Raw genomic sequence first — 25,163 nt, forward strand, 5'->3', positions numbered from 1 at the left:
AAGGAGTGGCAGGATCCGTATGGATTAACTACAGAAAGGAACGAGGAGGTATAAAAGGAGCGGTTGAAACAGAAGGAGTGGATGGAATGCATGACGAGTGTGGAATGCCAGGCTTAAGTAGGACACATTCTTATGTGGGTACGAAAAGACTGTAAAAAAGACTGAAAGAAAAAAAAAAGAACCGAATTATTGAGTGATCCATGATCTGTTCCTGATCTGTCCACCACGATCATAGTTACGGTGTGCCTGGCGTGACAGCCTGGACACTGGACAGTGGACAGCCCTGGAGCGAGCCCTGTTTCAGCACAACTCAATCGCCACTTAAAATTCGGTCGTGGGTCGTTTCCCCCCGGGATCCGCGTCATTCCCAATAGGAACTGGCCTGGCGCATCCACTGTTTCGCCGATTTGCCTCAGCCGGTCTGGACCCTGGACCTGGACTTTGAGCTGTCTGGACCGTTCCTGGTACTGGTCGCACTTTTCATCGCGTGCTTCGTTCTCTTTCTTATGTTTCATGTACCTGAAAGCCATCCAAGTCAAGTTCAGTTTAACTTCCTGTTCATAGCCTTAGTAACTCTAAGAGGTGGTCTAATAAAGTCCAGTTTAACCTATTGATAGTTCACAACTCAACCAAGACTTCTCCATCCCAATCTCGGCTGATCGCCAAACTAGTCGAGATAAGTGTATTTTAACCTCTAATAACTCAGTTATAGCATGTACCCACCGGCGTCACAGGCTGCGCTCATCCTGTCCTGCTCATCTAACGGCGGGAAGAGCGATCTGCGTAGGGATAAGAGCGCGGGAGAGTAGGTAGATACGGACGCGTTCTAGCCATAGAAATAGTTAGGTTTGTTGCAGGAGGGGAGTAGGTGGCTGTTCATTTATAACAGGGCTGGGATTTGTTTATTTGATATATTGGTATCTCATCGTCAAGATGGTTGATGTAGGTAGATTGAGGCGTTGTTATACGATACGAGATGGCACAGGATGAATAAGACACGAACTAATATAAATAGATCAGCGCGTATCTATACAGAAGCATGGCTGGAAACACGGTATATAGAGAACTATAATTAGAATAGTCAATATATTTTATCCAGGATCAGAGACAAGAACATTGAAATTGGCTACTACCACCACTAAGTGTATCACAGTTCAATGGCTTGGATTATTCCATATTAGACATGTATATTACACTACCTGCTCCGCAGGGCTTTGACCGTCACTTCTCCAACTCGACGTGCACGCTTTAAATAAATTGGAGTACAGCACGAATTGACATTCCATCTGTTTCTGATAGCTGGTTATGCTGGTCATGGTCAGTTTAACTCAGCCATGGCCAACGCATATAAAGTCGTTCCTGATCAGCAGGCGACCGACGAGGATATTTTGTTATATCTATGTGAACTGTCACAACTCCTATTCTGTGACCGTCAAGATGTGCAATCTGCTGGGCGATGACGCGAGATGCAGGCCCCGCTGTCCCCGCTCCACTGACTCGCTGCCATCGCGACTCAACTCTCCCACTTTCACTTCAGTTGAAAACTGTTAGGATATTAAACCCAAGCATAATGTCTACTACTGAGTCTACTGTTAGCACGCAAACAGGGAATCGGCCCACGATCCAGCTTACCGGTGCTGACCCAAGCACGAACGAGGTAAGACATGCATGTCAGTCATATCAGTCTGCTTTGCCATATTAAAATCGACTCCTTAGACTCCGACTCCCGAGTGGCTGGTCGAGCTATCAACCAAAGGATGGACAGTCGTCCGCGAGACCATTCCCAAGGCAAAAGCCCTCGAATATGCGAACAAGGCCTACGACTGGCTCGAGAGTTGGAATCTCGGATTTGACCGTAACGATCCATCGACCCGGAAGGCAGCTAATCTCCCATATCACATCCGAGGGGGGTTGTATAATGCGTGAGAACCTATCTCCTATCTTTGATCTTTATGACCTGGCTAACCCGTCTAGGTATGGCATCGGACACGAGCAGTTCGTCTGGGACTTGAAATCCGAGCCTGGCCTTGTTGAGAAATGGGAGAGGATCTGGGAGACGACAGAGTTACTTGCTTCCTTTGGTAAGCCAGTCATCATCGAGGCATATACTTCCATATTTTACAAAGCTAACAGTAGCAGACGGGATAAACCTCTCCATGCCCGAAAAAGCGCGCCCCAAGACCGACCCCGTCTTCGCGCCCTGGTCCCACGTCGACCAGTCCCCATTCAACACCCAATTCGACACCATCCAGGGAATTGTGAACCTGCTCCCGAACGGGCCCGAAGACGGCGGGTTGATGATCCTCGAAGGCTCCAGCTCCTTTTACACCGAGCTCTGGGCGCGCTTTGACCACAAACAGGGCGAAAATGGCTGGAGCAAGGCCGCGTTTCAGTATGTTGATGAGGAGATGTGTCAGTGGCTTCAGTCGAGGGGTTGTAAATGGACGAAGGTGTGCGCGCAGCCTGGTGATTTGTTACTCTGGGACTCGGTATGTTGTCAATTTAATATCAACAGACTAAAGGACTGACACTGAGATTGTAAAGCGAACTATACATTACGGCGCGGCACCTTCATCGATCAATGACCGCTTCGCTGCTTGTAAGTCATGCGGATTTCTATTTATTGCTCTATATCAGCGAATCCTCAAGAGTAATACTAATGCTAATCCTTCAAGACGTCTGCTACAAACCAGCGTCCAGTATCTCTGAAGAAGCAAAGAAAGTGCGAATCGAGGCATTCAACTCGAAGAAAAGTACTACTCACGATCCAGCGAATTTCCGCGTCAGGGACCGCCATCCACCAACTGATCATCCATCGTATGAGGCTGCTGTCGAGAGACCGTTCCAGGAGCCGGTGCTGTCGAAGAGGGCGAGGGAGTTGATTGGACTGGATCCTTATTAGACGGTAATATAAAGACATTTCTAAGCTGTAGAAATATGATGCGATGTTCACAGGGTACTTTGTATAATTCTATAGTTGAGAATACTCATTAGAATTCAAAATGTAACGCTCATCACATGCCATTTCAAGCTAAAAGAAACAAAGTTTAGCTGCTGGAAGAGCTCATAAACCACATCGAAAACCAACAAGTTAAGTCAAATCAACATGCTCAAAGCCGGCTATTTCCAGACCTTCGAATACCCATCCTCATCCTCAGTCCTCATTCACGACGAGATCTACGGCGACCATTTAATCACAGAGCCCGTCCTAGTTGCGCTGCTGCATTCCCCCGCCCTCCTCCGCCTACAGGGCGTCTGCCAACACGGCATCACCGGCCTTCTCGGCCACACCCACCGCGTAACACGCCTAGAACACTCCGTCGGCGCATTCCTAGTCGTACGCACCGTCGGCTCCAGCGTAGACGAGCAAGCCGCCGCGCTCCTCCACGACATCAGCCACACAGCGCTCAGCCATGTCGTTGACTGGGCGCTCTCGAAACCAGGCGAGGAGAGCTACCACGAAGTCCACAAGGAGCGAGCCATAAACATGAATGCAAATATGGCTGGGATTCCGCGTATTCTGAAACGCCATGGGCTCGACAGCGCACGCATCCTCGACGAGAGCATCTTCCCCCTCGTCGAGAAATCGGCCCCGCATCTCTGTGCCGACCGGTTGGACTATGCCCTGCGTGACTCGGTGGGGTTTGGGAAACTTGAGCTGCACGATGCGAGGCGTGTATTCTCTTCGGTTAGGGCGTTTCCGGATGTCTCTCACCCGACGCGTCTGCTGGTTCTCGATGATGTGGATCTTTCTCTCCGTCTTGCCCGCGCGTACCTGGAGGCAGATAGGGATGTCTGGTCGAATAGGGCGCATATAGACATGTATCGGCGGACTGGCCAGGTGATCGGAGATATCATCAAGCAGGGGGGGATCAAAGAGGAGGAGCTGTGGAAATGCTCGGACCAGGAATTCTGGGAGCTATTGCGCAGTGTTGCTGGCGAGGAGGGCGCGAAGGTCATGGAGTGTCTAGAGCAGGAGGGTCTTCCGGATGAGGATGGATTAACGCTGCCCCAGCGTGCCAAAGTCCGCACTATTGACCCGGACGTTTATGTCGGGGATCATGCAGTGGAGCCGGTTCCTCTGTCTGGACTGCTGCCATTGTGGGCTGCTGAGCGGCAGATGTATATCCTCCAACGCGAGACGACGAGAGCTGATGCAGTGGATGACAATCCAAATTGAATATAAAATAGTGTTGGCATATAAGCAGTCTTGAAGCAGCCTAAATAAGTAACATGTACTACTGCCATCACACTCCCCCGGATAGACATTCGCATGCACATCGTCCGATAAAGCTCCAAACGCGGATGTGAGGTTTCTCTGCCTGTGTTTTGTGAGCCGTTCATATACAAGACGGGGAATGAAATCATGGTATTCCGACGGCTCTTTCGACACAGTGCCTCAAATCACTACAGATCTACATTCTTTGATATGCTCGAGAACTTCGACAGACGCGGGACGGGCTGCGGGCTTCATTGCCTAAAAGGGAATCCAATATAGATACTATCTCGCCAACACTAAGAACGGGATTTTTCGTCGGGCCAAGAACATGTTCGATAGTAATATATTTAGCAGTTGTCTGATTAGCTAAACTATGTATATCGGAGATTTAAGTTCCTGCCTCGTCGCCTGCACGCTCATGACGATGCAATTTATGTCGTGGCAATTGTGAGTCTTCAAGGTTATTGTGCTGTTCTTACGGCTCAACAAGGCATTCAACCGCGGCTCGTTCACACGTATCTCAAGGATCTCCGTCTGAAAAAACCCTGGGAACAACCTAGCGCAATGTACACTGAGGGAAGCCAGCAAAAAAGGAGTAATGCAGCAGACTGTCGTGGCAGTCAAAGATTCGATGCCTGGCTACGAATGGCGTCAAATCCCGTGAACCAGAATCCGTGCTTCGACGAGGCAACATCCGTCGTTTGAACGATGGTCCTTATTGGCTCTGCGTCTGCCAGTGATGTCCTGGGATGATCCCCTGGTCTGTAGCCTCGCCATGGCGCGCAAGCCAACATGTCTGATTGGAATCCAAGGGCGCTTCGTGTCACGATCCTGGGAAAGCCAACTCAGAGGGAGTCAAGCATCCCTGCAGCGAGGCTGGACTGATCCGTCACGAGTGAGCCTCGCCCACCGGGGTGGTGGGGTAGTCGATGTGTCTGCTTATTAGGAAGACCACCCGCTGGGTCGCTCAGTTTTCAGATCAAAAAATTGATTTTCTGCGGGTTACAAGCCTGGGAAGAGCGGAAGATGGCGGTCGAGTTTGTGGAGCAGTTTTCAACCTGGGTCTCTGAGACCCAGGATGCTGAGCAGAGGAAGTTTGAGAAGATGAAGGTAAGGAATAGGCAGCTCAAAAGGACGGTCCCACTGCATCACTAATTTCTCTTGTCCAAGGTGTTTTCCGAACAGCTTACGAAGTTGGACAAGGAGTTTCGCGACGTCTCAAACGACCTCCAGAGGGAGCGTGTTGCTGCCAGACAAACACAGGAAGAGGAAAAGTCGCTGAGGCATCAACTTAAGGAGTCGCAGGAGGCTATCGTTTGTCTTACTCCCATCCTAGGCCCTTATCTTTATATAAATGGGACGATGATAACAAGGGATCCAGGAGCGGAGCTCGTTCGTGTTGGTTTTGATTGACGCCGACGCCGATGGCTATATTGTACGTATTTCCTCTGCGAAATATCGGAAAACGAGCTCTCACATGTTACAGTTCAAAGAAGAATACTATAAGGACATAGACGGTGGTCGGAATGCAGCTTTAGGTCTTGAAGCTGCGGTTAGGGAGCACCTGAAGAGCTCACATCCAGAGTTGTCGAGTATGCCGATTATGATCAAGGCATTCGCCAACGCCGATGGACTTGCTCAATTACTGTTCAAGGCAAAACTTATTAAGTCCACCGGCTCGCTGACCAGCTTTGCCAAGGAGTTCTCGCAGGCCCGTTGGGGATCCGACTTTGTTTTGGTCGGTAGTGGCAAGGATCGTGCGGACGAGAAGATCAAAGGTAGCTGCACATTTCCAAACAGTAGCATACCGATTTTTGTGAACGCTAACTGGAGAATACGACGTAGGTATCTTTGAACAATTTATTGACAACCCCACCTGCCGTCATGTTATCTTCGGGGCGTGCCACGACAACGGTTACGTTCGTCTGTTGGAGAAGCATCAGAACACCGATTCTGCAGACCGAGTGACTCTCCTTCGCCCCTTTGAGACAGGAAAAGAGTTTGCTGGGCTTACAGGTTTCCACTCTATGCAGTTGGAGACGGTTTTTCGAAGTGCAGCCGTGTTTACTCGCAATTCGCCGCCTCCCGCACATCGAAAGTTGAGTGCAGAAGTCCAAGGTGGAGGAAGCCCCCCGCGAGGAAGCCCACCGCGAAACCCGTGGGTGACTCTCCATCCCAAGTCGCCCCGGAGTGTTGTTTCAAGGAAGGCCGAAGACCTGCCCGCAAACGCAATCTACGTAAACGCGGCAAATCAACGGCTTGACTCTGAGCTACCTGCTACGGCACCAGACATAGTACGTATCTGGGAGCACAAGGTCAACATTGCAGGAATGAGATACTGTCGGAAGTATCATTTACAAGCCGGTAGATGCCCTGGAAAGTGCGGCTATTCACACGGGCCTTTGACTCCCGGGGAGGGTTTGGTTTTCCGGCGTACAGTTAGGCAGGAGCCGTGTCATGCTCGTCAGCCTTGTCAGGATGCAAGTTGTTTCTATGGGCACCATTGTTCATGTGCGCGGCCGTCCTGCAAGTTTTCAGCTGATATGCATCATGTTGATGAGTCCTCGGTTTCAATTTTGCAGTGCGCATAGCGGTGACGTAGGGTAGAAGGCAGTTTGTTAGCAGTTTGCTGTTAGGGTATTCCTTGTTTATGGGTTTTTTTGCACATACTTTATGAGACAGCTCTTCAACAGCGCTGTCAAGGATTTCGGCTGTTTACGTTCTGCATCCATTATTTTTATAATGCGAACCTTATCCTCTAAATCACTATATAGACTGTATTGGAAAGATTAAGCTTATCAGCAGAGTTGAAGAGTCGGTGCTGCGGCCAATAAGAGGCAGCAGCCAATCAAGGTTGGATCCGTGCATGCCCAGCAAGTCGGGACAGTCCAATCAAGAAACCGTCTGTTGTCTTCTCTCCTCCGTCCTGGAGCATCCACAATCGGTGAGTATCTGCCCCAAGGCAATTTGGCGCAGTGGCATTGGTAGCCGGGATCTTTCCTCTTTGTACTTGGGATTTCTCGTGGGTGCTGCCTTTGGCTTCGCTGTGGGAAAAAAGAGATTTTATTGAACTGGCGTAGGGCCAGACACTGTTCGTCAAAGTGTAGTGAAAAGTTGTTGTGTTGCTCTTTAGGGCTCACAACGGCATTCAACTGTGGCTCATTCACATACAATATAGATAAATAGACCACACTGTAAGGCTTCTTCATTTATGTGTGTCATCAACTGTAAACGCTTTGTGCATTTTGAGTCTCCAGGGTTGGGCATTGTTCGAAGAAGAAGGTCCGTGACTTGGTACTCACTACCAAAAGCCTGGACAAAGGTAGAAGGAGCTCATACCTATCCAGGTATGACATATAAAACACCGCCCACTACCATACTAAAAGGTAGTTGCAAAGATTAGCACTGAGCGGGTCGTGAATCAAAATACACACAGGTAATCCGCAATGGCGCCTCACGAGCCTATCCCCGGTGCATTTATCGTTGCTGCAGTGGCGGAAATCTTTTTTCGAGAAAGGGTGCCCTATATTTTCTCGGGATGGATGCTGATGAGTTTAATCGGGCGACGATACGCTTTCCCAATGCCTGATTTTGTTATACCCGACAAACTCATCGACAAAGCAATTGCAATACTTAGCCATCGTGGCTACTCGCCCTGCCCCAACCCTACCTGCCTAGAGTTTACGGGCAATCGACAACGGAACTGTAAGCACTTTTGGAACCAGTTTCATCCGGTTGGGAAAGCGCATTTCCACCTGGAGGGGGACGTCCTTCTAACCATCCTTCCGAAATCCGAGATCTTCCCTTGGATCCCCGACTACACGCCTGGGCCACCCACTATTGATGATCCGCATCTGACGGTCACCAGTGATATGAGGCTAGCCCCTGCGACTGACTTTGGGGCCACAGGACCCTGGACAGAGCTGTTCCCAATCCAAATGCCGAATCCAAATACTTTCAGAGAGGCTATACTCTACCTAATGGCTCTCCACGAGCCAGGCCCGAGCCCCAGCACCCCCAAACTTCGGTTCAAATTCTACCCATGGCTGCATATGAAAGAGGCACTGATGCCGTCCCCGGATTTGCGCCTCGACGATGATCCTCCAATCCTGTCTCTCGGGCGGCCTGCAAAGCTGAGTGAGATTCACGCGCCTGAACGTGAGTATGAGAGGACAGTGCTTCAACCAAAGTATCGCCCTGTTTGGGAGTATTTAAGCGGGCACCGCCCACCAAACCATCATCCGCACCTTCCACTACTTCGACTTCGCGAGAAAATGATTGAGACTGGGGAGCTTCCGCACGATCTGCCCAAGTATGATCTCAAGGCTTACAAACCGTTGCAGCAGGTAACGTACTATAGGTTGGACCAAGTCCCTACCAGAAAGCCCTAACTTTCGTCTTTGCTGTTTTTCTGTTCTGGTTTTCATTATGTTGCTTGTCTCAAAGAAATTGAATTTTTATTTGACTGTAGTCCATTGTTCTTTACGGACTGTCTGAGTTAGCACTGTAGTACAATTGAGAACACGAGAGGACCAGTAGAAGTCCTATATCGTGGAAGTCATGGGTGACAACTTTGGGCCAGGTTCACAATGTTGTCAATGATAATGTAGCTGGGGCTGGACTGATTACTCAAAGCTCTACGCAGGAGAACACTTTCGGCTCCTGCAGCAGCTCCTTCATTATAAGAACAATGTAGAAGGCTGTCCCAAGCGCTGAAAGTGTCCGCACCAACGTCGCTGGGCGGCTTTTCGATGCACATCCCACCTTATACTCGAAGAAATCTGACCATCTGCTGCGGGCAAACAACGGTATACTGTTGTCCTTCATGGCGATCAGGGAAGTACGGCAGTCGAGGACTGGCCGCCTTTCATTCTATACTCACTAACGCCTCGTCACAGGTTCCCTTGGCTGTCAAGGCCGACGCTTGTCGACGCAGCGGCTGTAACGAACATCACCCACCGTCCTTTTCTTTCACCAGAGGATATCATAACGGAAGCTGTGTTCAGGGCCTCTTGGAGGCGAGGGTTCACCACGCACTGGCCATTGCGCTCCGTCTCTCGAAACAGGGAAGGCGGCTGGCGTACTCACGGGATCAGTTGTCGATTCTTGAGGCCGATATTGCATCATTTGCTATTCTTGCAGGGGGAGTGAGGCCTATCAGTTCCAGACCTACATTGGGACTGGTCTTTGACCTCCATCCCATCGGGCTTTCCTTTTGGTGCTGGGGTCGGACTCGCCATCGAAAGGCTGGTATGCGCATTCCGACACTGAGGCTCAAATCGTGTTCTGAGGTGGTAGCCACCATTGTCACATAGCTGGATGGGCGAGCTTTTGTTCACCTTCTATTATGCCATGGAAGAATGGGCCTTTGTTTATCTAGATACTGATTCAATGCGAGATTGTTGTGACAAAGCAGTGCTATTCACGACCACCTCTTTGATCATCATTGAAGCTTCTATACAGTAATTCGACACTTAACAATGGCCCCAGGGTGGAGCTCGTGAGGTTCTTCATGCTGTACTCTCCACGGCCAGGGAACAAAGAATCAAACAAAGGCGTTTATAATTGAGCTAACCCAGAGACGCGTCTATAAATAGTCTCTCAGCGGTGCCGGTTGACTGAGCCATCAGCGACTCGCTTTCGATAACTGCACAGTCATGTCTCTTGAACAAGTGGGAGAGCCCGTTCGCGGTGCGTTTGTTGCCGCCAATGCAGCCGAAGCATTGGTCGATGCCGGTATCTATAATGTTATGGTGGGACAAAAGGCTGCTGGGTTTGTTGGTCAGTCAAAACCATATCTAGAGGCTGATTTCGCAGTCGAAGACAAGCAAATCCAAAGGGCAGTAGATGCCCTAACCCACTTCCAAATTCAAATTCGAAATATGCACCAGCTCCGACTGCATAGACCTAATGGGAGACCGCAGTGATATCTCCAGGAAGATCTATGAGCGTGACTGGATATATGCTGATTCGTACAGATTCTCCGACAGGCACCATATCCCTGCGGCTCACTTCCATCACAATGGCATAGCCTTGTCTCTTCATTTGAGATCTGTTGCCATGCCATGGCTTACCGAGGGCGGCTTTGCTGCCGGTCATGGCCTTACTACCTCTACTGAACCCCAATTACCCCCTCCCACTGGCGGCCCCGAACCGGATTGCCAGGGGCCTACCGGACCTTGGACCAATTTATACCCTATCCGGATCCAGAATCCGGTTGCTTTTACAGAGGGCGCTCTTTACATGCTAGCACTGCACATGGACAAGGATCTCAGTAACAGCAATTACTTGAGGCACCTTTATGAGGATATCCTTTTATCGTATAGGGTATAGAGCCCTATACCCGTTCAAGCCCGAGTATTACAGGACTCTTCAGCCCAAGTTCGAGTGGGCCTGGCAGTATATTAATGACTACCGCCGCCCTGGAGGCCACGACCGATATGCGCCACTTCTCCGGCTTCGTGAACATATGATCATCCATGGCGAGCTTCCATCCGATTTGCCTAGGTGGGATCACTCCGGCGTACCGGGATATGCGCTAGTTGATTCAGGCTGGGATTACTACACAACTTCAAAGCTTCCTAAAGTAGGAGCACCCAAGGAAGTCTAATATCTACTGTTTTGGTGTTCTGTGGCCGTGCTATATTGTTGATATTAGTTAGTTGTCCGGTGCAAGGACTTAAAAGTTCTGTTTCTACATCATATTTTCCAGTTCACCACATGTAGACCCTTCTGTAGATAAACAATACTGCTTCGTCTGGGTCGCTCGTCGCAAGACACCTTGATCAGCCCAGTCAGAACTCCTTATGTGGATTTCCTTCCTCCCGTGCTGTCGTGGTTCTGCCAGGTGGCACATTGACGGAGGCTGTTCCAGGGTTTGTTGGACGGTCTCTAGAAGAATGGGTTTCCTTCGTGAATACCATCGGCAACACCTCGGAGCAATGACTGTCGATGTCGTCCGACGTATGGCCCAGTTCCAACACCCTTGATGCGGTAATTGTCAGTTCCTTTGCAATGACGTCCTTGCTCTCAATCAGCAAAACAATTGTGCGTCTTCCCCGGTCTCAATACGTGAATCCTGGGTTTTCAGAGGGTCTAACGGACACTCGCTCGTTCTACCTTCTCTGTTAGACAGGTTCGCATCCACCAACCCCCAAGGACTCTTGCGGACAGTGAGTCACCTACAACTGATAAATTGGTACTCTCTGTCCTCGTTTATTCATGGGTTGGATTGACGTAAACCTCAACCTGCCTCCGTCAGATTGTTTGGAACGTGCCAAGCATTTTGCGAATGGCTTCGGGCTTTTTTGGTTCATTGACATCATGTATTTTACGGCCCTGTCTTGCGCAGTACGTAGCTGGATGACAACTGTTTTAAAGTATACAGCACATATAACCTTATTCTACCGACGTCTGTCCAGTTCTGTTGTCAGACCTAGCTTTGTTATTCTCAGGTTTCGTATCTGCTCAAGACGTCTGCCTATTTATCACTTTACAGTGTGAAGCCATGGGACCATTTGGGAATAGGTCATCTCGCGGTCGCAGGCACAGGGCTGACCCGGATATCAGGGTTGACCCTGTAATCATCTGTTTTAAGGCACACGGTCACTCCAGCAGGATTCGCCACGGGGGCGTCAGCATAGTCGGGTGAGCTCCCGTACAGATATGAAGCTTCCTTTCTTAGTTGAGCAAGTCTTCTTGTGATTCACGATGTTGTCACTTCCTTGGTTGGAGATCGAGCCCATCGGAAATGCTGGACTAACGTAATTACTCTGTAATAGGGGCGAGTGGCAGCTATAAAAATCAGGTCTAGCTGAAGGAAGTCCGATCACCGAGTAGCTTCAAGCCTAATACCATATTCTTCAACATCGGCTATCAGCATGCGGTCCGGGCTATTCATCTTTATCTCTAGCATTTTGCTCTTGGGCGATGTAGCCCTAGCAGACCTTGACCAAAGTGATGTTCCTGACGCCTGCCACTCGGCCTGCAGCGCTGTCGTAAGGGCATCCCGGCGGTGCGACAGAAATACACATAATGATACTGCGGAAATGCAATGCATCTGCAACATGAGCCAGGCAAGCATTGTGATTCCTCAGTGTGAGGCATGCATTGCGCAGTACAGACAGGACCACCCCAGAGATGATGATTATGACGGCGACGACGACGACGACGACGACGACGATGATGATGACGATAATGATCCTCATGACAATGGTAAGAGTTACTCATCTCGTTAATTGTACTCCGCTGACGACGCCGGGTAGACGCATATGATATGGTCACTTCCTGCGGCTTCCAGACCACTACCTATGCCCCCGATACTGCTTCTTCCTGTGGCTGCCCGGTGACCACTACGTCAGGATAGAAGAGTACCTTGGCCGTAGTCGTCTCTACTTCTTCAGTTGTTATTACCCGCCGTCTTGACCGACTTAGTGTCTGTTTCGATGATCTCCTCACCTTACGTGCCAGCTTTCGGCCACGACGGCCCAGCCAGTCCTCCGTCTCCAGCCTCATGTTGGCTGGATGTCGGCCTCTTTTCACGTATGTCTTGCACTGTCTATAGCTACTATATTCCTTGGGGTCCAACGGAGCCTGACCCTTTCAAGGGCCCGCCAACCTGTAACAACAAAGACGTAGCAGCTTCGCGACTTGAACCTTCTACTCAGATATCAGTCATATTCTTTGAATGCAAAGTAGACTCTGCGATCCACAGGCTAATTGATCTGCTTTTTCCATCGTTGAATATGTAAAATAGTCTATTTCGTTTATCTATGCTAACTACTGAACTGCAAATGGCAAAAACTAAAGCGTCTTCTGCATACCGTCTGCTATATATTCTTATTGCCAGATATACACATAAGCGATGCCAACTAACACCTTCTAGAAGCCATTGTGCTGTCGGCCATCCGGTCTCTTTGCAGGCAAAATTATATCTGACAGCTCAACTAATCCAGCCCCCAGGAACAAACTTTATTCATGGTGACTGCTCGAGTTTCTTTTATCCAGGATGTCAATATCTCTCGCCAGTCCCGAAAACGAGCCAGCGTATCAGATTCAACGCTTCCTGCAACACGCAGACTGGGCGCAGACGTGGCACGCGGGGAAGTGGCAGCCCGAAGCAGCCAAGCCAGCTCAACGTCGAATCCGAATGCATTGTACACGAGTAGATCGTCGCAGCTGCAGCTCCAGTATTTAAACAGCTGCCCCCCCCTGCAAATGTAACCCCTCAATGCCAAATTCCTTTCCTAAACCATATCCGGATTCAAAATGTCCACCCCCATCGTCCCCTACGAAATCGCCGAAGTCATCCGGCTCAAGAAATCCCAGTACTGCCGGTTCGCGGATACACACGAATGGGCCTCCTTCGACAACATCTTCCTTCCCTCGCTGAAAGCCTCCTTCAACAGCCCCGACGGGTCCATCCTAGTCGAAAACGGGGTGACATTCTCATTCGAGAGCCGCGAGGCCTTCGTCGGGTTCTTCGCCAAGGCATTCGAGACGCAGCAGACGATTCATGTTGTTGGGCCTGGGGAGTTGGAGCGCGTTGCTGAGGACGAGGTGCGTGCTGTGTGGCCGGCGACGTACCATGCGGCGAGTCTAGGAGTTAACGGGGGGTGGAGGGGGACTGGGGGAGGGTTTTATCATGAGGTTTGGAAGAAGGTGGATGGGGATTGGTTTATGGCGACTTTGAGGTTTGAGAGGTGGTTCTGGAGGGTGAATGAGGATTGATGTCTACTACACTGTAGTACTATAGTGCGTGATCTGACGATACTCAATGTGATTGTTCTTGCTAAGGTGTAGACGCAGCGTCGACAGCGTCTACGCCTCTATATTCAAAGTATCTATTCCACTCCGGATCCTCAATCAGCGTCTGCGCCAGGTCTCTCTCGTAGAAGATCGCAAACTCGCAGCCCTCGTCCGAGGTTTCGTCGTTGCCACGGGGTGGATACACAACAATCACCCCGTTGGTAACACAGTCCAGCAAATGGCGGTACGCAATCGGGGTCGCGAACCCAAAGTCCGCAGCCGCGGTATTGACGTCGCGGTGGTCCGTCATGAGAATCGACATTGGCGGCTTCGAGTCGCACCGGATGTTCAGCGATGTCTTGTCCCGCACTGTCGCGGCCATGCTGAGCATCTCGTCCAGCCCTTCCTGCGTGACGCTGTTGGTTAGCGCGCGGATGTAGGCTGATAGCTTCCAGAATGGCCAGTCGGAGATGATCTCTGATACTGTTGGTTGTGGCACTGGGGATAATGTGTTTAGGGCGGCGGACATGGCGTTCCCCTGCAGTCTTGGGGGGACTGGTGGATCATGGAAGCGTCTGCGCATATCGACGCCTTCGCCCCAGACGATATGGGAGGACATATCCGGTTTGAAGACCGGGGTTCGGACGCGCGTGAGAGTTCGTAGGATGAAGGCGCAGAAAGCGTCGTAGGTTGAAATCCAGGTTCCGTCCTCCGGAGTTCCCAGCTTTTTGAGCTCTGCTGCTTTACTTTTGGGGAGGTGGAAAAGAAGCGATATCCCTGGTAGAAGGTCTGGGTGTCGCTGAGGAGCAGGCGGGCCATCAATCTTAGATTCCTCCGGGGGATCCGGCTTGGTTGTGCGCGAGTAATCCAGGTTCTTGGGGTCCCAATACGTGAACGGGGTGTTGTTGACGATAGAATAGCAGTTCTCTGCGAGCTGGTGGGCAAGACCAGCGAAGCCCATGATGTCGTTGGCATAATGGTGGTGGTGCATGATGAGCACCAGACCACCGCGGACGAAGTTGGCCTTGTACGCTGCCACAAGCGGACTGATATCTGGGTTTGCCTCGGGCTTCTCGCCATAAGTCATTGGAGGGACACTCCAAAGCTTCAAATCGCCCAGTCTCGCCGCTGAAAAGTACGATTGCTCGATATCGTCCAGCGATGGGTGGATCTCAGCGTCGAGGTATTGGACGACGAATCTCACGGTGCTATTTTTCCTTTTGACAAATGAGTGCCCGCCAGTGGGATCTTTCTCGATGGTCCCGCAGAGGTGTCGAGCCTGGCTTAGGGTTCGCTCGAGACCGGCTTTCAGAACCTCCACGGCACGGGGTCTGCTGGCTTCGTCGAGCCGGAAGAATAGACAGTACATGTTATAGGTCTGTGCCGTGAGGTAGTCCAGCGTGGACAACTGGAATCGCTCTTCCTCGGGGTCGCTTTCCCATCCTAGGGGATGGAGATGGTATACTTGCTCTTCAGGCATTGCGCTTGTTGGGTAATAATCAAGTGGACCTGTGCAGTGCCAGAAGGGAGCGGGGACAGGGAATATATTATATAGGGCAGCACAATTCTTCGGTTTTAAACGGCTCTTTAACAGCGAAACGTGGCCTTGCTTCAATTTCATGTGATTGCCTGATTCCATGCCACGACAACCTCACTAGCAACGAGAGGGAACCGAGCACACGGCCTGGTCTCCACTTCCTGTCAAAAATCTTCTGGGCCCGTTTCATAAAGAGTTGGATCCCCGTTGACAGGCTGCGGAGAATTGGCATTGATGGCTAGCCATATTAGTGGCACGCCGGCTTGAACTAGACCAAGGCCACTGTAGCCCCCACCAGTCATTGGACGCCTTACGATAAGAGCCCGTCCATTCAATCCTGTTGCCGGGGAATGAAACTGCGTGAGGCTAGCCATGCGTGGTTAACTGTGGCGACGTAGCCCATACTCTGGCCCCACTGGCGTTTAACCGACTTTCCACAGATATAATGTCATTCAAGGATTATAAACAAGAGCCTTTCCGTCCATGGCTTTTCCATATCAACTAGCAATAATCCAGCAGTCCTGGTGTAGTTTCTTGTACTACTGATGCCAAACGCTATGTCCGCCCAGATGGCCAATATACCTTAGCACAACGTCTGATACTATGTCTTGGGTGCATAGCCCAAGAGCTTGGGTGCTCAGCTGCTTCACGCCTGACAGACTATGTCTATAGGAACAGCCTGCGGGGTGCAGTGCCTTGTTCCGAGATGCTCCACGAATCCTTATCTCCTCGTCTATAGTGGCCGTTCTATAGGAAGACAATTATCACGCATGGTAGTGTTATAATACATCCCTTATCTGCTGTCTGCAGACTGCCATTCCCGCCTCAACTATGTTGGCATATAATGCAAATAGAAAGACGGCTAGATAACCACTAGTAGGGATTTTGGTCAAATAGTATTTCGGCAACCTATATATCAGTCATATCCTTAAATATACAAGCCCTCCTTGCAGTTATCTATCCCTAGCCAGTTCATACGGCTCCTTGAACAAATCCCCAAGAAGACCACAGCCCACAGCATCACTACAATACACTGCTCCCAAATTCCGCAATGCAATGCACCGCTCCTCCATCGTCAACGCATTCCTCACAGCCAGCATCCCAGCCGGAAACCGGCCAGTCCCCGGTTCAACCCTAAGAACCCACACTCCACCACGGCCCCCATCAAACCCAACCGCACGCACAATCGAGTAAACAGGCTTAAACTCATCCAGATCATGGCAGTACCCTCCAACCAACAGCTCCTTGCCGGATTTGGGGTTATACCACCCGCCGCCGAATTTGCGCAGCTCGCGACAGAACATGTCCTCTTCGACCTGGTACGGAGAGCGCCAGGTGGTGTTGAATCGGTTTATGCCTAGATGCTGCAGTTCTACTGGACCGAGCTCGGACATCCAGATGCCGCCGGAACTGGGATAGCATGTTGTTTGGCCGGTGTGGATGCTGTATCGGGTTGTCGGGAGCGCGCAGTCATCGTGGGGCCCTGGATCGGGCGTCTTGTATTTCTGTGTTGCTTTGGCGATTTTTTGAGGCGCTGAGAATACTGCTGCTGGTCTGTAGATGAGGAGGAGGACTAGAATTATTGAGGAAATGATGAAGATCCCTTTGAAGAGACCAGGAGGGGCACGTAGAGGCTGGTCTTGCGACTCAACCGGGAGGTTTTCCTTGTCGCTCGGGAGCTTTCTTTTGGCAGGTTTGCTCATTTTGGCTACTCGACTGTGGGATAGTATTTCTGAGGCTGGAGAATGGGTGACGAGGTTTATGTGGCGGGATCTGGAATGGGGAGAGTGTCTGACGTAGGGCATTTCCAAAGACGGACTTCCCCGGCTCCCCCGGAGTTGCGCGGCAGGGACCACCACAGCTATAGTAGACGAGGAAGAACTTCTAAAACCTCATGAATCTGTGGAGGCGAAATACACGGTCCATTATATCCGCGACCTGATGTGATCTTCTCGTTGAGTCTGATCCGGATCCGAATACGCCCATATCCAGGGCAGTGCCATACGGTATTGCAGCCAAACTGTCTGTTAACATTCGTATCGGACATAAACTAGATAAAATCATTTCATGAGCCTTTGTAAACCTCCAACATGATCATGCCCGTCAACACTACGGTAGCCATTTCCGGCCGAGACTAAGCAATATCATGTATGAGACCGGTATCAAAGGTATCCATCGCAAACCAGCCTCCCAGCATATGTAAGACTTAGCAGGGGGTAGACGGTTTGTGTCCACTCGCTTCGTGTCTTTCAGGACGTGGCTATTCCTGAAATTGTGGGTTCAGTGACAATGCAATACCCTCAATATTATCAACTACTGTCTTCATCGGAGCCCGCGGAGAGCCGCCCAGTGAGGGAGCGAGGTCTGCCGATCAAACATTATTGGCACGGACTTAACATTTCCATGCAGGTGTCAGCATTTAGTGCTGCAGTGCCGTTGTGGATCTGTTGGACTCATGGTTCCACAGGGGCGTCCTCGTGGTATAAAGATCCCGGCTGGCATCTGGCTTGAGAATTCCAAACTCTCCTTCATATCGTCATTTTTTCTTTCATTTCTTGGTACAATGGTCAAAGTCGCAGTCGCTGGAGGCACCGGAGGTGTTGGGCGCACGATTTTCGAGGTTCTATCCTCGTCTTCCCACCAGGGTTTCGTTCTGTCGCGACGAGTATGATTTCTATAATACACCACTGATAATTACTAACATGCCGTAGCCATCGAGTGATAACGCCCCGATCATCACCGTTGATTATGATAATATCGACGACTTAACGGCCGTCCTGGAGTCGTGGAAAATCCACACCGTGATCTCAGCATTCGCTGTCGAGGGCGATTCCTTATCCAAAGCCCAGGCAAATCTAATCGAGGCGGCAAAACAGTCCAAGGAGACAAAACGGTTCATTCCTAGTTCTTTTGCAATTCCGTATCCGCAGAAGTAAGTTCGATCACGATCCTGCGTGTGCATTCAGTTCTGACTCCGCCAGTGCTCTGCAAGTCCTACCGCAGTTGAAGGATTACTTTGATGCTATCGAAACACTGCAAAAGTCGGACCTGGAGTGGACGGTATTCCATAATGGGATCTTCCTAGACTACTTTGGTGGCCCTGCGATGAAGTCCTACCTGAAGCCTAATGTATTCGTCATTGACATTGCCAACAAAGTCGCTGCGATTCCAGGAGATGGCAATGCGCCTGTTACCTTCACGTACACATTTGACCTGGCCAAGTTCATCGTCGCCTCTCTCAGTCTCGAAAAATGGCCACAGGAAAGCAAAGTCATTGGAGACGAGATGACCTGGAACGAGTTTGTCTCGCTGGTTGAGAATACCCTTGGTTGGTTATACCCCCGATATTCCTTCCCAGCTATCCCAGCTAACTATATCAGACTGTAAATTTAAAGTCCACTACGATTCCGTCGATAAGCTCAAGGCGTTTGAAATTACAGAGCTACCGGGCCATCGAGCGCTGTACGAACATTTTCCCAAGAAAGCCTTTGCATGGTTTATGTCGATATTCGAGCTTTTTACGACAGACGGACAGTCTTGTATTTCAAAAGAGGGCTCTCTAAATGATCAGTTCCCGCATATAAAGCCACTCACTGTGAAGGGCATGTTAGAGCAGTATTGGAAAGCAGATTGATGTCTTGAATACCAGGGCAGCTGTTAGTCGCTCAGCAGTTCGTCGAGGCTGGCTGCTTAAGCATTTGGTGACTTTAAGTTGAATATGATCATAACATTCACCGCGTACCTTTCCGTATAATCTCTTTACCAAGCAGCTTCCGAACACTGTAGAAATGGGTATGGCGTGCAACCGGCCAGACTGGTGGCGCTGAATACGAGACTCACCAAACTCTCCAGCATACTCAAGCAGAACAACCAATCCTGTAAGGACTACAGAAATGAGCTTCCCCTTGCTATCCAATTATCTGTTGTAAAATCTGCCATTCGCTGCCTCTCTCGTATGCGCCTCAAACTCCAATTGCGTATAACGAACCAGGCTGCTCGCCACGCTTGCAACAGACATCGCCTTCCTCAGCCTCCTCATGGCCATGAGCCACAGTCTATCACCTGTCTGTCGTATTCTACGCCCCGGAATTCTCTTATCCGCGTCCCAGCTGTCTCCATGCCGCCAACATGCTCACGCCTGCTATACTCCTACTCGCAACAGCAGTCGTCGCACAACATGGTAAGACAAGAAAGAACCAATCTATAGACCAAGAACACCTCACTAATCAGATCTTTAAATCTACAATAGAGAACGCCACCCTCCTCATCCCCACTCGAAACCAAGCCGTGCCAACCGACGCATTCACCGTAAAATGGACCTACGATTTCGACTACAGCGGCCTCTTCATCCTCCTCCTTTCCCCGCATACGAAGAGCTACTGGACAGGCTATGTCGTATCCACGACCGTTTTCGCAGAAGAGAGTTCCACGAGTCTGCCCGCGGGTGTGCTTTCTTCTGTTTCTGCACATAGCACCTCGCTTCTTGATTTGATTCTTTATTCGATGGATGGGACGAGTATGGCTGGGCCTCAAGTGTTTAATGTTTCGCTGCTTGGGACGCCGGCGACTGTTACGGCGACATCCACTGTAACTTCCGAGGTGCAAGAAGGGGATCCCGACGATGGTAGAGGAGGACTGTCGACCGGTGCAAAAGCTGGAATTGGTGTCGGGGCTGGCGTGGGTGCTCTCCTAGTCGTAACTGGGATATTCGTCTTGTTCTGGTGGAGATGGAAGAGTAAGAAGCCCAAGACTATACGCGAGATCTCTGCGGTTGGACCAGCTTCAGCTCTTTTCTGGGGTGGCCAGGGACATGGGCAGGAGAAGATGGGGCCTGATAATGTACCTGGTCCTGTGACACTGCTGTCGGAGGGTGGGACGTCAGCACGGAGGTTTGAATTGAGTTAATGAGACTGTTTCCGGTACGTACTGCAAGTGGAAGCCTGGAGTGTTGGATGGGGGTTTAACGACAAGATGTTCTGTTCTGCTGGCTGTCCTGATGGCACTGTATGTCATGTTGGTATAGGGCTTACGGTATAACTCTGTAGTAATGACTGTCCTGCTTCCTTGTAATACCCAGTTCATTATTATTAATTGCATTTCTGTTTCATTTACTATCTCGGCTCATGGGCCCATTGTAGGAACTTGTTTTGGGTCAGCCTTATAGGAAAGCGAAACTGACCATCAACGCTAAACCAAGCTCCCCGGACCTCACGTCGCCAATTCCAGCAGCAAATTGAAATATTGAATCGCCCGGGGCAACAAATGCTCTTGTCTTTTCTCGGCGAGTCCGCAACAATGTTGCTATTTCCCGAACTACTCCTCGTGTGGTGGCTGGTGAGTTGAACAACCCCTTAGCCCTAACTCAACCACTAACTAGATATTTCTCTCCAGTCCCTGCTTTGTGATGTGCATGGCTACGCTGCCTGCACGGACAGCTTTGATATTTACAATAGCATTTGAGACTGCCTCAGAGCTTGTCAATGAGTTTTTGGTCTTCAAGGGGTGTTGTTACAATAAGCCGAGGCGGGCATTTATGCTACAAGCAAGATCTGGAGGCCCATTACGCTGGTTCACCGTTTAGCACAGATGCTAGGTTTCGTTATGCGTGTCCTTTAGACTTCATGGGCTGAGATGCCACCTCTCAACTTACTACTGATATACTGGTTACGAACGAGGAGTAAGAAATACATCTAATATTTTATTCTAGGTTAACATTTAAATGTCAAACTAAATCACCAACAGAAGACTCTGGCAACCAATGATCAAAGCATCAGGTCAGCATCCGAGCACGCAAGCGATGATATATGGGCCTGGCAGCGGTAATAGCCTGCTCCAACATATTTGCTGCTGCTTGCCCCAGCTCGCGCTCCCATTCACACTTTTGTAATCCAATATCTTGCCCCTGAAGACCAAGGGTTTCTACAACCTCCCTCATTGCCTCGCGCTTTGAAGCCTCGTTTTCCTCCAATTGCTTGATTATTTTGAGAGGCACAACCTCTTCCGAGAAACCAAGCTCAGCGCAGAGCCGCTTGAGATTGCCACCCGCCAAATTATGTAGATTAGCCTTGTCGGCAATGATTGGTTTGGGCGCGCGGTGAAGGTTGGATTCATTCAAAGTCCAATAGTACAGATCCTGAATCCAGCGGAATCTTGCGGCCAATCTGCACCCTGTTGCTGCCATGACGTCCTCCGGCAGGCTAGTGACGTTGGCCATGTTACCACCCTGACTACGAAGTTTCTTAAGCACATCCTTGTAGACGGTGGGGAACGCTTCAATGGGGTCATCAATGACGAACACAATTTCAAACGTCCGCAAGAGGCCGTCGGCTATAACCGTGCCGTTTTTGAACTTCAAATTATTCCCGCTCCCGTCATCCCTCACATGTCCCTCCAGGTAGTCGCCTGGATCGTTCAGTTCGAACTTCCCGAGAAGCCTGCGGCGATGAGCATCGTCAACATGCAATTGGTGTCCCGTCCATCCATCAGCGGCAGGATTAGTTATCCAATGCACGTCGATCAGAAGTACTGGAGTCTTTAGTATCTCCTCGCACTGCTTCAAGCAACCTCTAATCAAGTTCAGGCCTTTGCGCGCCTTCCTGCGGATGGTTTTCACCTGGTCCCGGCGCCATTGAGTGACATCGGTGTTTGAAACTTTCTGTTTTTTTGCAGCCTTGGGTATTTTATGAAAGGCGAGAAAGTCGCCGCAATGCAAAATGACCCGTTGAGCATGTAGAGCAAAGCGCTCTCTTACAGTGCACAAGGCAGTGGGAGTGGAGCTGATGAAAAGAATTCCGTTTCGGTCATTCTTGGGAGTCATGGTGAGCTGTGTGTTCAAAAGATTGCAACAATTCTCCTTCGAATGTAGACAGTGGAAAAAACCAAAACGCAGCAATGGGACTGATGAGGCCAATGAAAGAATGAAAGCGTTGAGGGCGATGAGGGAAGACGGACGAAAGAGAATTCGAGCAGGAGATTTGTGGGCTTTTTATGTTCAAATTTTCCCTCGCTTGACCGACGGCCAGAGGGAACGCCCAGTCTAGTCACCATCTGGAGGGTCAAAAGCGGTTTTCCGAAGCTGTATTGGCTGCCACTGTGACCTGGGAGGCCAACCCGGGGGAGTGAGTGGGCCAGAGTGGAGTGTGCGGCTGATCTACACCCCGGAGCCTCATTCGACGGGCCGGCCCGTTTTGCTGTGCTGCCCAGTCACAGGTCACGGGACCAAAAGTACCCTATACCAAATTTGATCTCTGGCGCCTTTTCGCCTTCACCCGACTCGCTGATTGTGTGGAACTTTTTGTGCGATGGAGACCGAGTTGATCGAACACTGGTAGGGAGCAAAAATTCTGTCAGTCCAGACCTGGCGGAGGGCGGCCGACATCGCTCGCATAAGGGAAATGACCAAACAGGCGTGGAAGGAAGAGGGGCAACCGGTGATGGAAGCTGCTCGAACATGGCTTTGATAGTGGTCTTTCCGCTTTTACCTGGTCACTTAAGTGTTGCTGCTTCAGGGTGCCGGCTTGAGCTACAGACCACAGACAGGACAACGACAAGCACATCTGAATTGGGCCTCGGTTTGTCGAGACGTATCCGAATAAGTATCAGAATATTCTACACCACGATGGCTTTCTTAACTGCCCTTTGATTGCAACTGCCTCTTTCTCCGCCGAAGAACGCTCCTTCTTATTCCGTAGCTTCGCACCCTTCGTACCTTCCTATAAAAGCACAGCCCGGGTCGCGCCTGCAGTTTAACAATTAATACTTTTCCCACGGCAGGCACTCACACTGCCATGACTGGCCCTGCAGATGGTTCTGAGCAGGTCAGCAGGATTAGTAATACGCTGACTTCCCTTGTCAGCGTCCAAAAGCGGGGGTGATGACCATTCAACAGCGTCAGACAGCTCTGTCGCTCGGCTAACAATACCTGACGAGACTTTGGAATTTCTCGTTATTGATAACTTCCTCTAGGCTGCCTCAATGCCGGTGATATCTCCGTCCTGTTCGAGTCATCCCCACAATTCCCAAAGCTGGATCGGCGGCGAGTCTGATCGGAATGTCAATAAAGGGTGCGAATATCTCGGGGGATTTGGCGGAAGATTCGGCTGAAAGCTGTTGTCTTAATTAAAGAAGGCAAGGGATGTTCGATGATAGTCATTTTGGGTGTCTTTGAAATCTGTTGAGTGAGAGTAGTAACGGTGGTGGGAGTATCAAGGTTGAAGTAGAATGGTAGTCTGGCATGGGATGACTACCTAGCTATTGTTTATCAAATCCCCCTACCCTAGTCTAATTAGCCCGTGAATATGTCAAGACCTTTCGAATGCACTTTATATCTTCGTCCTCAATACAACAGCATTTATTCAGGTACTGAACCACGCCACCGAATTTTTCCTCAACCATATGCAGGGTCAGTTGCATTGCCTCCTTTCTGAGGTACCATTAGCTCCATCACTATCGATAACTAGGTACGTACCTTGTCTGAATCACAATACTTGCCCTCCTCAGAGCATCATCAGCAGTTACCTCCGGTAGAGCTTTCTCGATTGCAGCCGCAATCCCAGGCAATGCAGACTCTAGAGCCACCTCGCTGCGACTATACTCTTCTGCGACAATATCATCGGGAACACCGGCCAGAGAGAGAATAATGGCAAATATAACCCCCGTCCGGTCCTTACCCATGGCACAGTGGATAAGGAATACCTCGTTTGGATTGTCGCGAATTAAGAAGAGGATGTCCTTGATTACCTCGTGCCCTTCAAGTATGAGTTTGAAGTAGCCTTCTGCAATTGCCTACCTGAATTAGAACAGACCTTATCCGGAAATAAGGGCAGTTACCTTCTCGCCCTCCGCCATATACCGTCGATATTTCTCCGACAGCTGCTGGACTGAAAAGCCATGTTTTGCCAGAGGGAAGCTGAGAACGCGGACTCCCTGACCCAAGCTATTCGATATATCGTTAAAAAGCGCCTTACTTTCACCCGAGCTCGTGAGATCAATTATAGTCGACACACCCAGATCACGAATCTGCTGCAGACCCCGTGGAGTGGCGTCCCTTAAATGCCCAGCGCGGTAGAGAAGTCCATCCCGGGTGAAACAATCAGGGCCAAGAGTACTTGGATATCCCCCGAAACCGCGGACATTGAAAACGCCTTGTATCTGGATAGACGGTCCAGCAGTGGCGCTGTAATCCCGGGGTGGTGGTTCAGCGGCCATGGTGAGGTTGAAACTGGGTTGCTGCAATATCCCGAAAAGGCGCTTATGGGCCGATTATCTTCGTGCGACGCGGAGATACTGATTTCCCGACGGTTGTATGCAGTTGTCGATTTCCGTCAAGACGGATTCTGGAATAGTCTCATGCAGGAGACCGTGGTGGAGTGGCAGGCGGGTAGGTGGATGCAGGGGGGCATCCGTAACATATATTTCTTCATCTTTCTTTCCTGGTTTTCTGCTGGGTACTAAGACGTTGAAAAGGCAAACCGCCATCATGTCTTCGTTTCCTTTATCCCATCGGGCTCACTTGCTCCACAATAGGTAAACAGCCTTGTCAGCCTTGTCGACATGCACAGCCTCAGCCTTGTGTGACAGAAAAGTCCTAGCGCGGGGTAATTGCAGGTCAGCTCAGATCAATTTTCCTCCTCTTTGACCATGTCCGTTCTACTGATCGAT

General features: G+C 50.2%; 13 protein-coding genes across 13 annotated transcripts; 9 read left to right on the forward strand and 4 right to left on the reverse strand.

The window, feature by feature from the left end:
- Positions 1-1,570: 1,570 nt before the first annotated feature.
- APUU_50206S (uncharacterized protein) lies at positions 1,571-2,902 on the forward strand (the record flags this gene model as incomplete). The annotated part of the gene is made up of 6 exons (XM_041705178.1): positions 1,571-1,657; positions 1,717-1,922; positions 1,975-2,081; positions 2,140-2,489; positions 2,545-2,599; positions 2,676-2,902. The coding sequence occupies 6 exons, from the start codon at positions 1,571-1,573 to the stop codon at positions 2,900-2,902; spliced, it is 1,032 nt and encodes a 343-aa protein (XP_041557689.1).
- A 204-nt stretch (positions 2,903-3,106) lies between these two features.
- APUU_50207S (uncharacterized protein) lies at positions 3,107-4,180 on the forward strand (the record flags this gene model as incomplete). The annotated part of the gene is made up of 1 exon (XM_041705179.1): positions 3,107-4,180. The coding sequence occupies one exon, from the start codon at positions 3,107-3,109 to the stop codon at positions 4,178-4,180; it is 1,074 nt and encodes a 357-aa protein (XP_041557690.1).
- A 1,065-nt stretch (positions 4,181-5,245) lies between these two features.
- On the forward strand, positions 5,246-6,810 carry APUU_50208S (uncharacterized protein; the record flags this gene model as incomplete). The annotated part of the gene is made up of 5 exons (XM_041705180.1): positions 5,246-5,329; positions 5,390-5,533; positions 5,601-5,654; positions 5,706-5,997; positions 6,065-6,810. The coding sequence occupies 5 exons, from the start codon at positions 5,246-5,248 to the stop codon at positions 6,808-6,810; spliced, it is 1,320 nt and encodes a 439-aa protein (XP_041557691.1).
- An 855-nt stretch (positions 6,811-7,665) lies between these two features.
- Positions 7,666-8,610, forward strand: APUU_50209S (uncharacterized protein; the record flags this gene model as incomplete). The annotated part of the gene is made up of 1 exon (XM_041705181.1): positions 7,666-8,610. The coding sequence occupies one exon, from the start codon at positions 7,666-7,668 to the stop codon at positions 8,608-8,610; it is 945 nt and encodes a 314-aa protein (XP_041557692.1).
- A 1,266-nt stretch (positions 8,611-9,876) lies between these two features.
- On the forward strand, positions 9,877-10,829 carry APUU_50210S (uncharacterized protein; the record flags this gene model as incomplete). Its single annotated transcript, XM_041705182.1, has 3 exons — positions 9,877-10,142; positions 10,198-10,546; positions 10,572-10,829. The coding sequence occupies 3 exons, from the start codon at positions 9,877-9,879 to the stop codon at positions 10,827-10,829; spliced, it is 873 nt and encodes a 290-aa protein (XP_041557693.1).
- Positions 10,830-12,285: 1,456 nt separating this feature from the next.
- Positions 12,286-12,584, forward strand: APUU_50211S (uncharacterized protein; the record flags this gene model as incomplete). The annotated part of the gene is made up of 2 exons (XM_041705183.1): positions 12,286-12,433; positions 12,484-12,584. 2 exons carry the CDS (start codon positions 12,286-12,288, stop codon positions 12,582-12,584), a joined length of 249 nt encoding a protein of 82 aa, XP_041557694.1.
- Positions 12,585-13,486: 902 nt separating this feature from the next.
- APUU_50212S (uncharacterized protein) lies at positions 13,487-13,948 on the forward strand (the record flags this gene model as incomplete). The annotated part of the gene is made up of 1 exon (XM_041705184.1): positions 13,487-13,948. One exon carries the CDS (start codon positions 13,487-13,489, stop codon positions 13,946-13,948), a length of 462 nt encoding a protein of 153 aa, XP_041557695.1.
- Positions 13,949-14,009: 61 nt separating this feature from the next.
- Positions 14,010-15,446, reverse strand: APUU_50213A (uncharacterized protein; the record flags this gene model as incomplete). The annotated part of the gene is made up of 1 exon (XM_041705186.1): positions 14,010-15,446. The coding sequence occupies one exon, from the start codon at positions 15,444-15,446 to the stop codon at positions 14,010-14,012; it is 1,437 nt and encodes a 478-aa protein (XP_041557696.1).
- Positions 15,447-16,456: 1,010 nt separating this feature from the next.
- On the reverse strand, positions 16,457-17,206 carry APUU_50214A (uncharacterized protein; the record flags this gene model as incomplete). Its single annotated transcript, XM_041705187.1, has 1 exon — positions 16,457-17,206. One exon carries the CDS (start codon positions 17,204-17,206, stop codon positions 16,457-16,459), a length of 750 nt encoding a protein of 249 aa, XP_041557697.1.
- Positions 17,207-18,066: 860 nt separating this feature from the next.
- Positions 18,067-19,137, forward strand: APUU_50215S (uncharacterized protein; the record flags this gene model as incomplete). The annotated part of the gene is made up of 4 exons (XM_041705188.1): positions 18,067-18,168; positions 18,215-18,435; positions 18,485-18,831; positions 18,884-19,137. 4 exons carry the CDS (start codon positions 18,067-18,069, stop codon positions 19,135-19,137), a joined length of 924 nt encoding a protein of 307 aa, XP_041557698.1.
- A 494-nt stretch (positions 19,138-19,631) lies between these two features.
- APUU_50216S (uncharacterized protein) lies at positions 19,632-20,408 on the forward strand (the record flags this gene model as incomplete). Its single annotated transcript, XM_041705189.1, has 2 exons — positions 19,632-19,683; positions 19,753-20,408. 2 exons carry the CDS (start codon positions 19,632-19,634, stop codon positions 20,406-20,408), a joined length of 708 nt encoding a protein of 235 aa, XP_041557699.1.
- Positions 20,409-21,273: 865 nt separating this feature from the next.
- Positions 21,274-22,320, reverse strand: APUU_50217A (uncharacterized protein; the record flags this gene model as incomplete). Its single annotated transcript, XM_041705190.1, has 1 exon — positions 21,274-22,320. One exon carries the CDS (start codon positions 22,318-22,320, stop codon positions 21,274-21,276), a length of 1,047 nt encoding a protein of 348 aa, XP_041557700.1.
- A 1,463-nt stretch (positions 22,321-23,783) lies between these two features.
- APUU_50218A (tyrosine-protein phosphatase) lies at positions 23,784-24,710 on the reverse strand (the record flags this gene model as incomplete). The annotated part of the gene is made up of 3 exons (XM_041705191.1): positions 23,784-23,925; positions 23,971-24,287; positions 24,333-24,710. 3 exons carry the CDS (start codon positions 24,708-24,710, stop codon positions 23,784-23,786), a joined length of 837 nt encoding a protein of 278 aa, XP_041557701.1.
- Positions 24,711-25,163: the final 453 nt, after the last annotated feature.

This window comes from Aspergillus puulaauensis, chromosome 5 (genome assembly GCF_016861865.1).
Source record: "Aspergillus puulaauensis MK2 DNA, chromosome 5, nearly complete sequence".
NCBI classification, from domain to species: Eukaryota; Fungi; Ascomycota; class Eurotiomycetes; order Eurotiales; family Aspergillaceae; genus Aspergillus; species Aspergillus puulaauensis.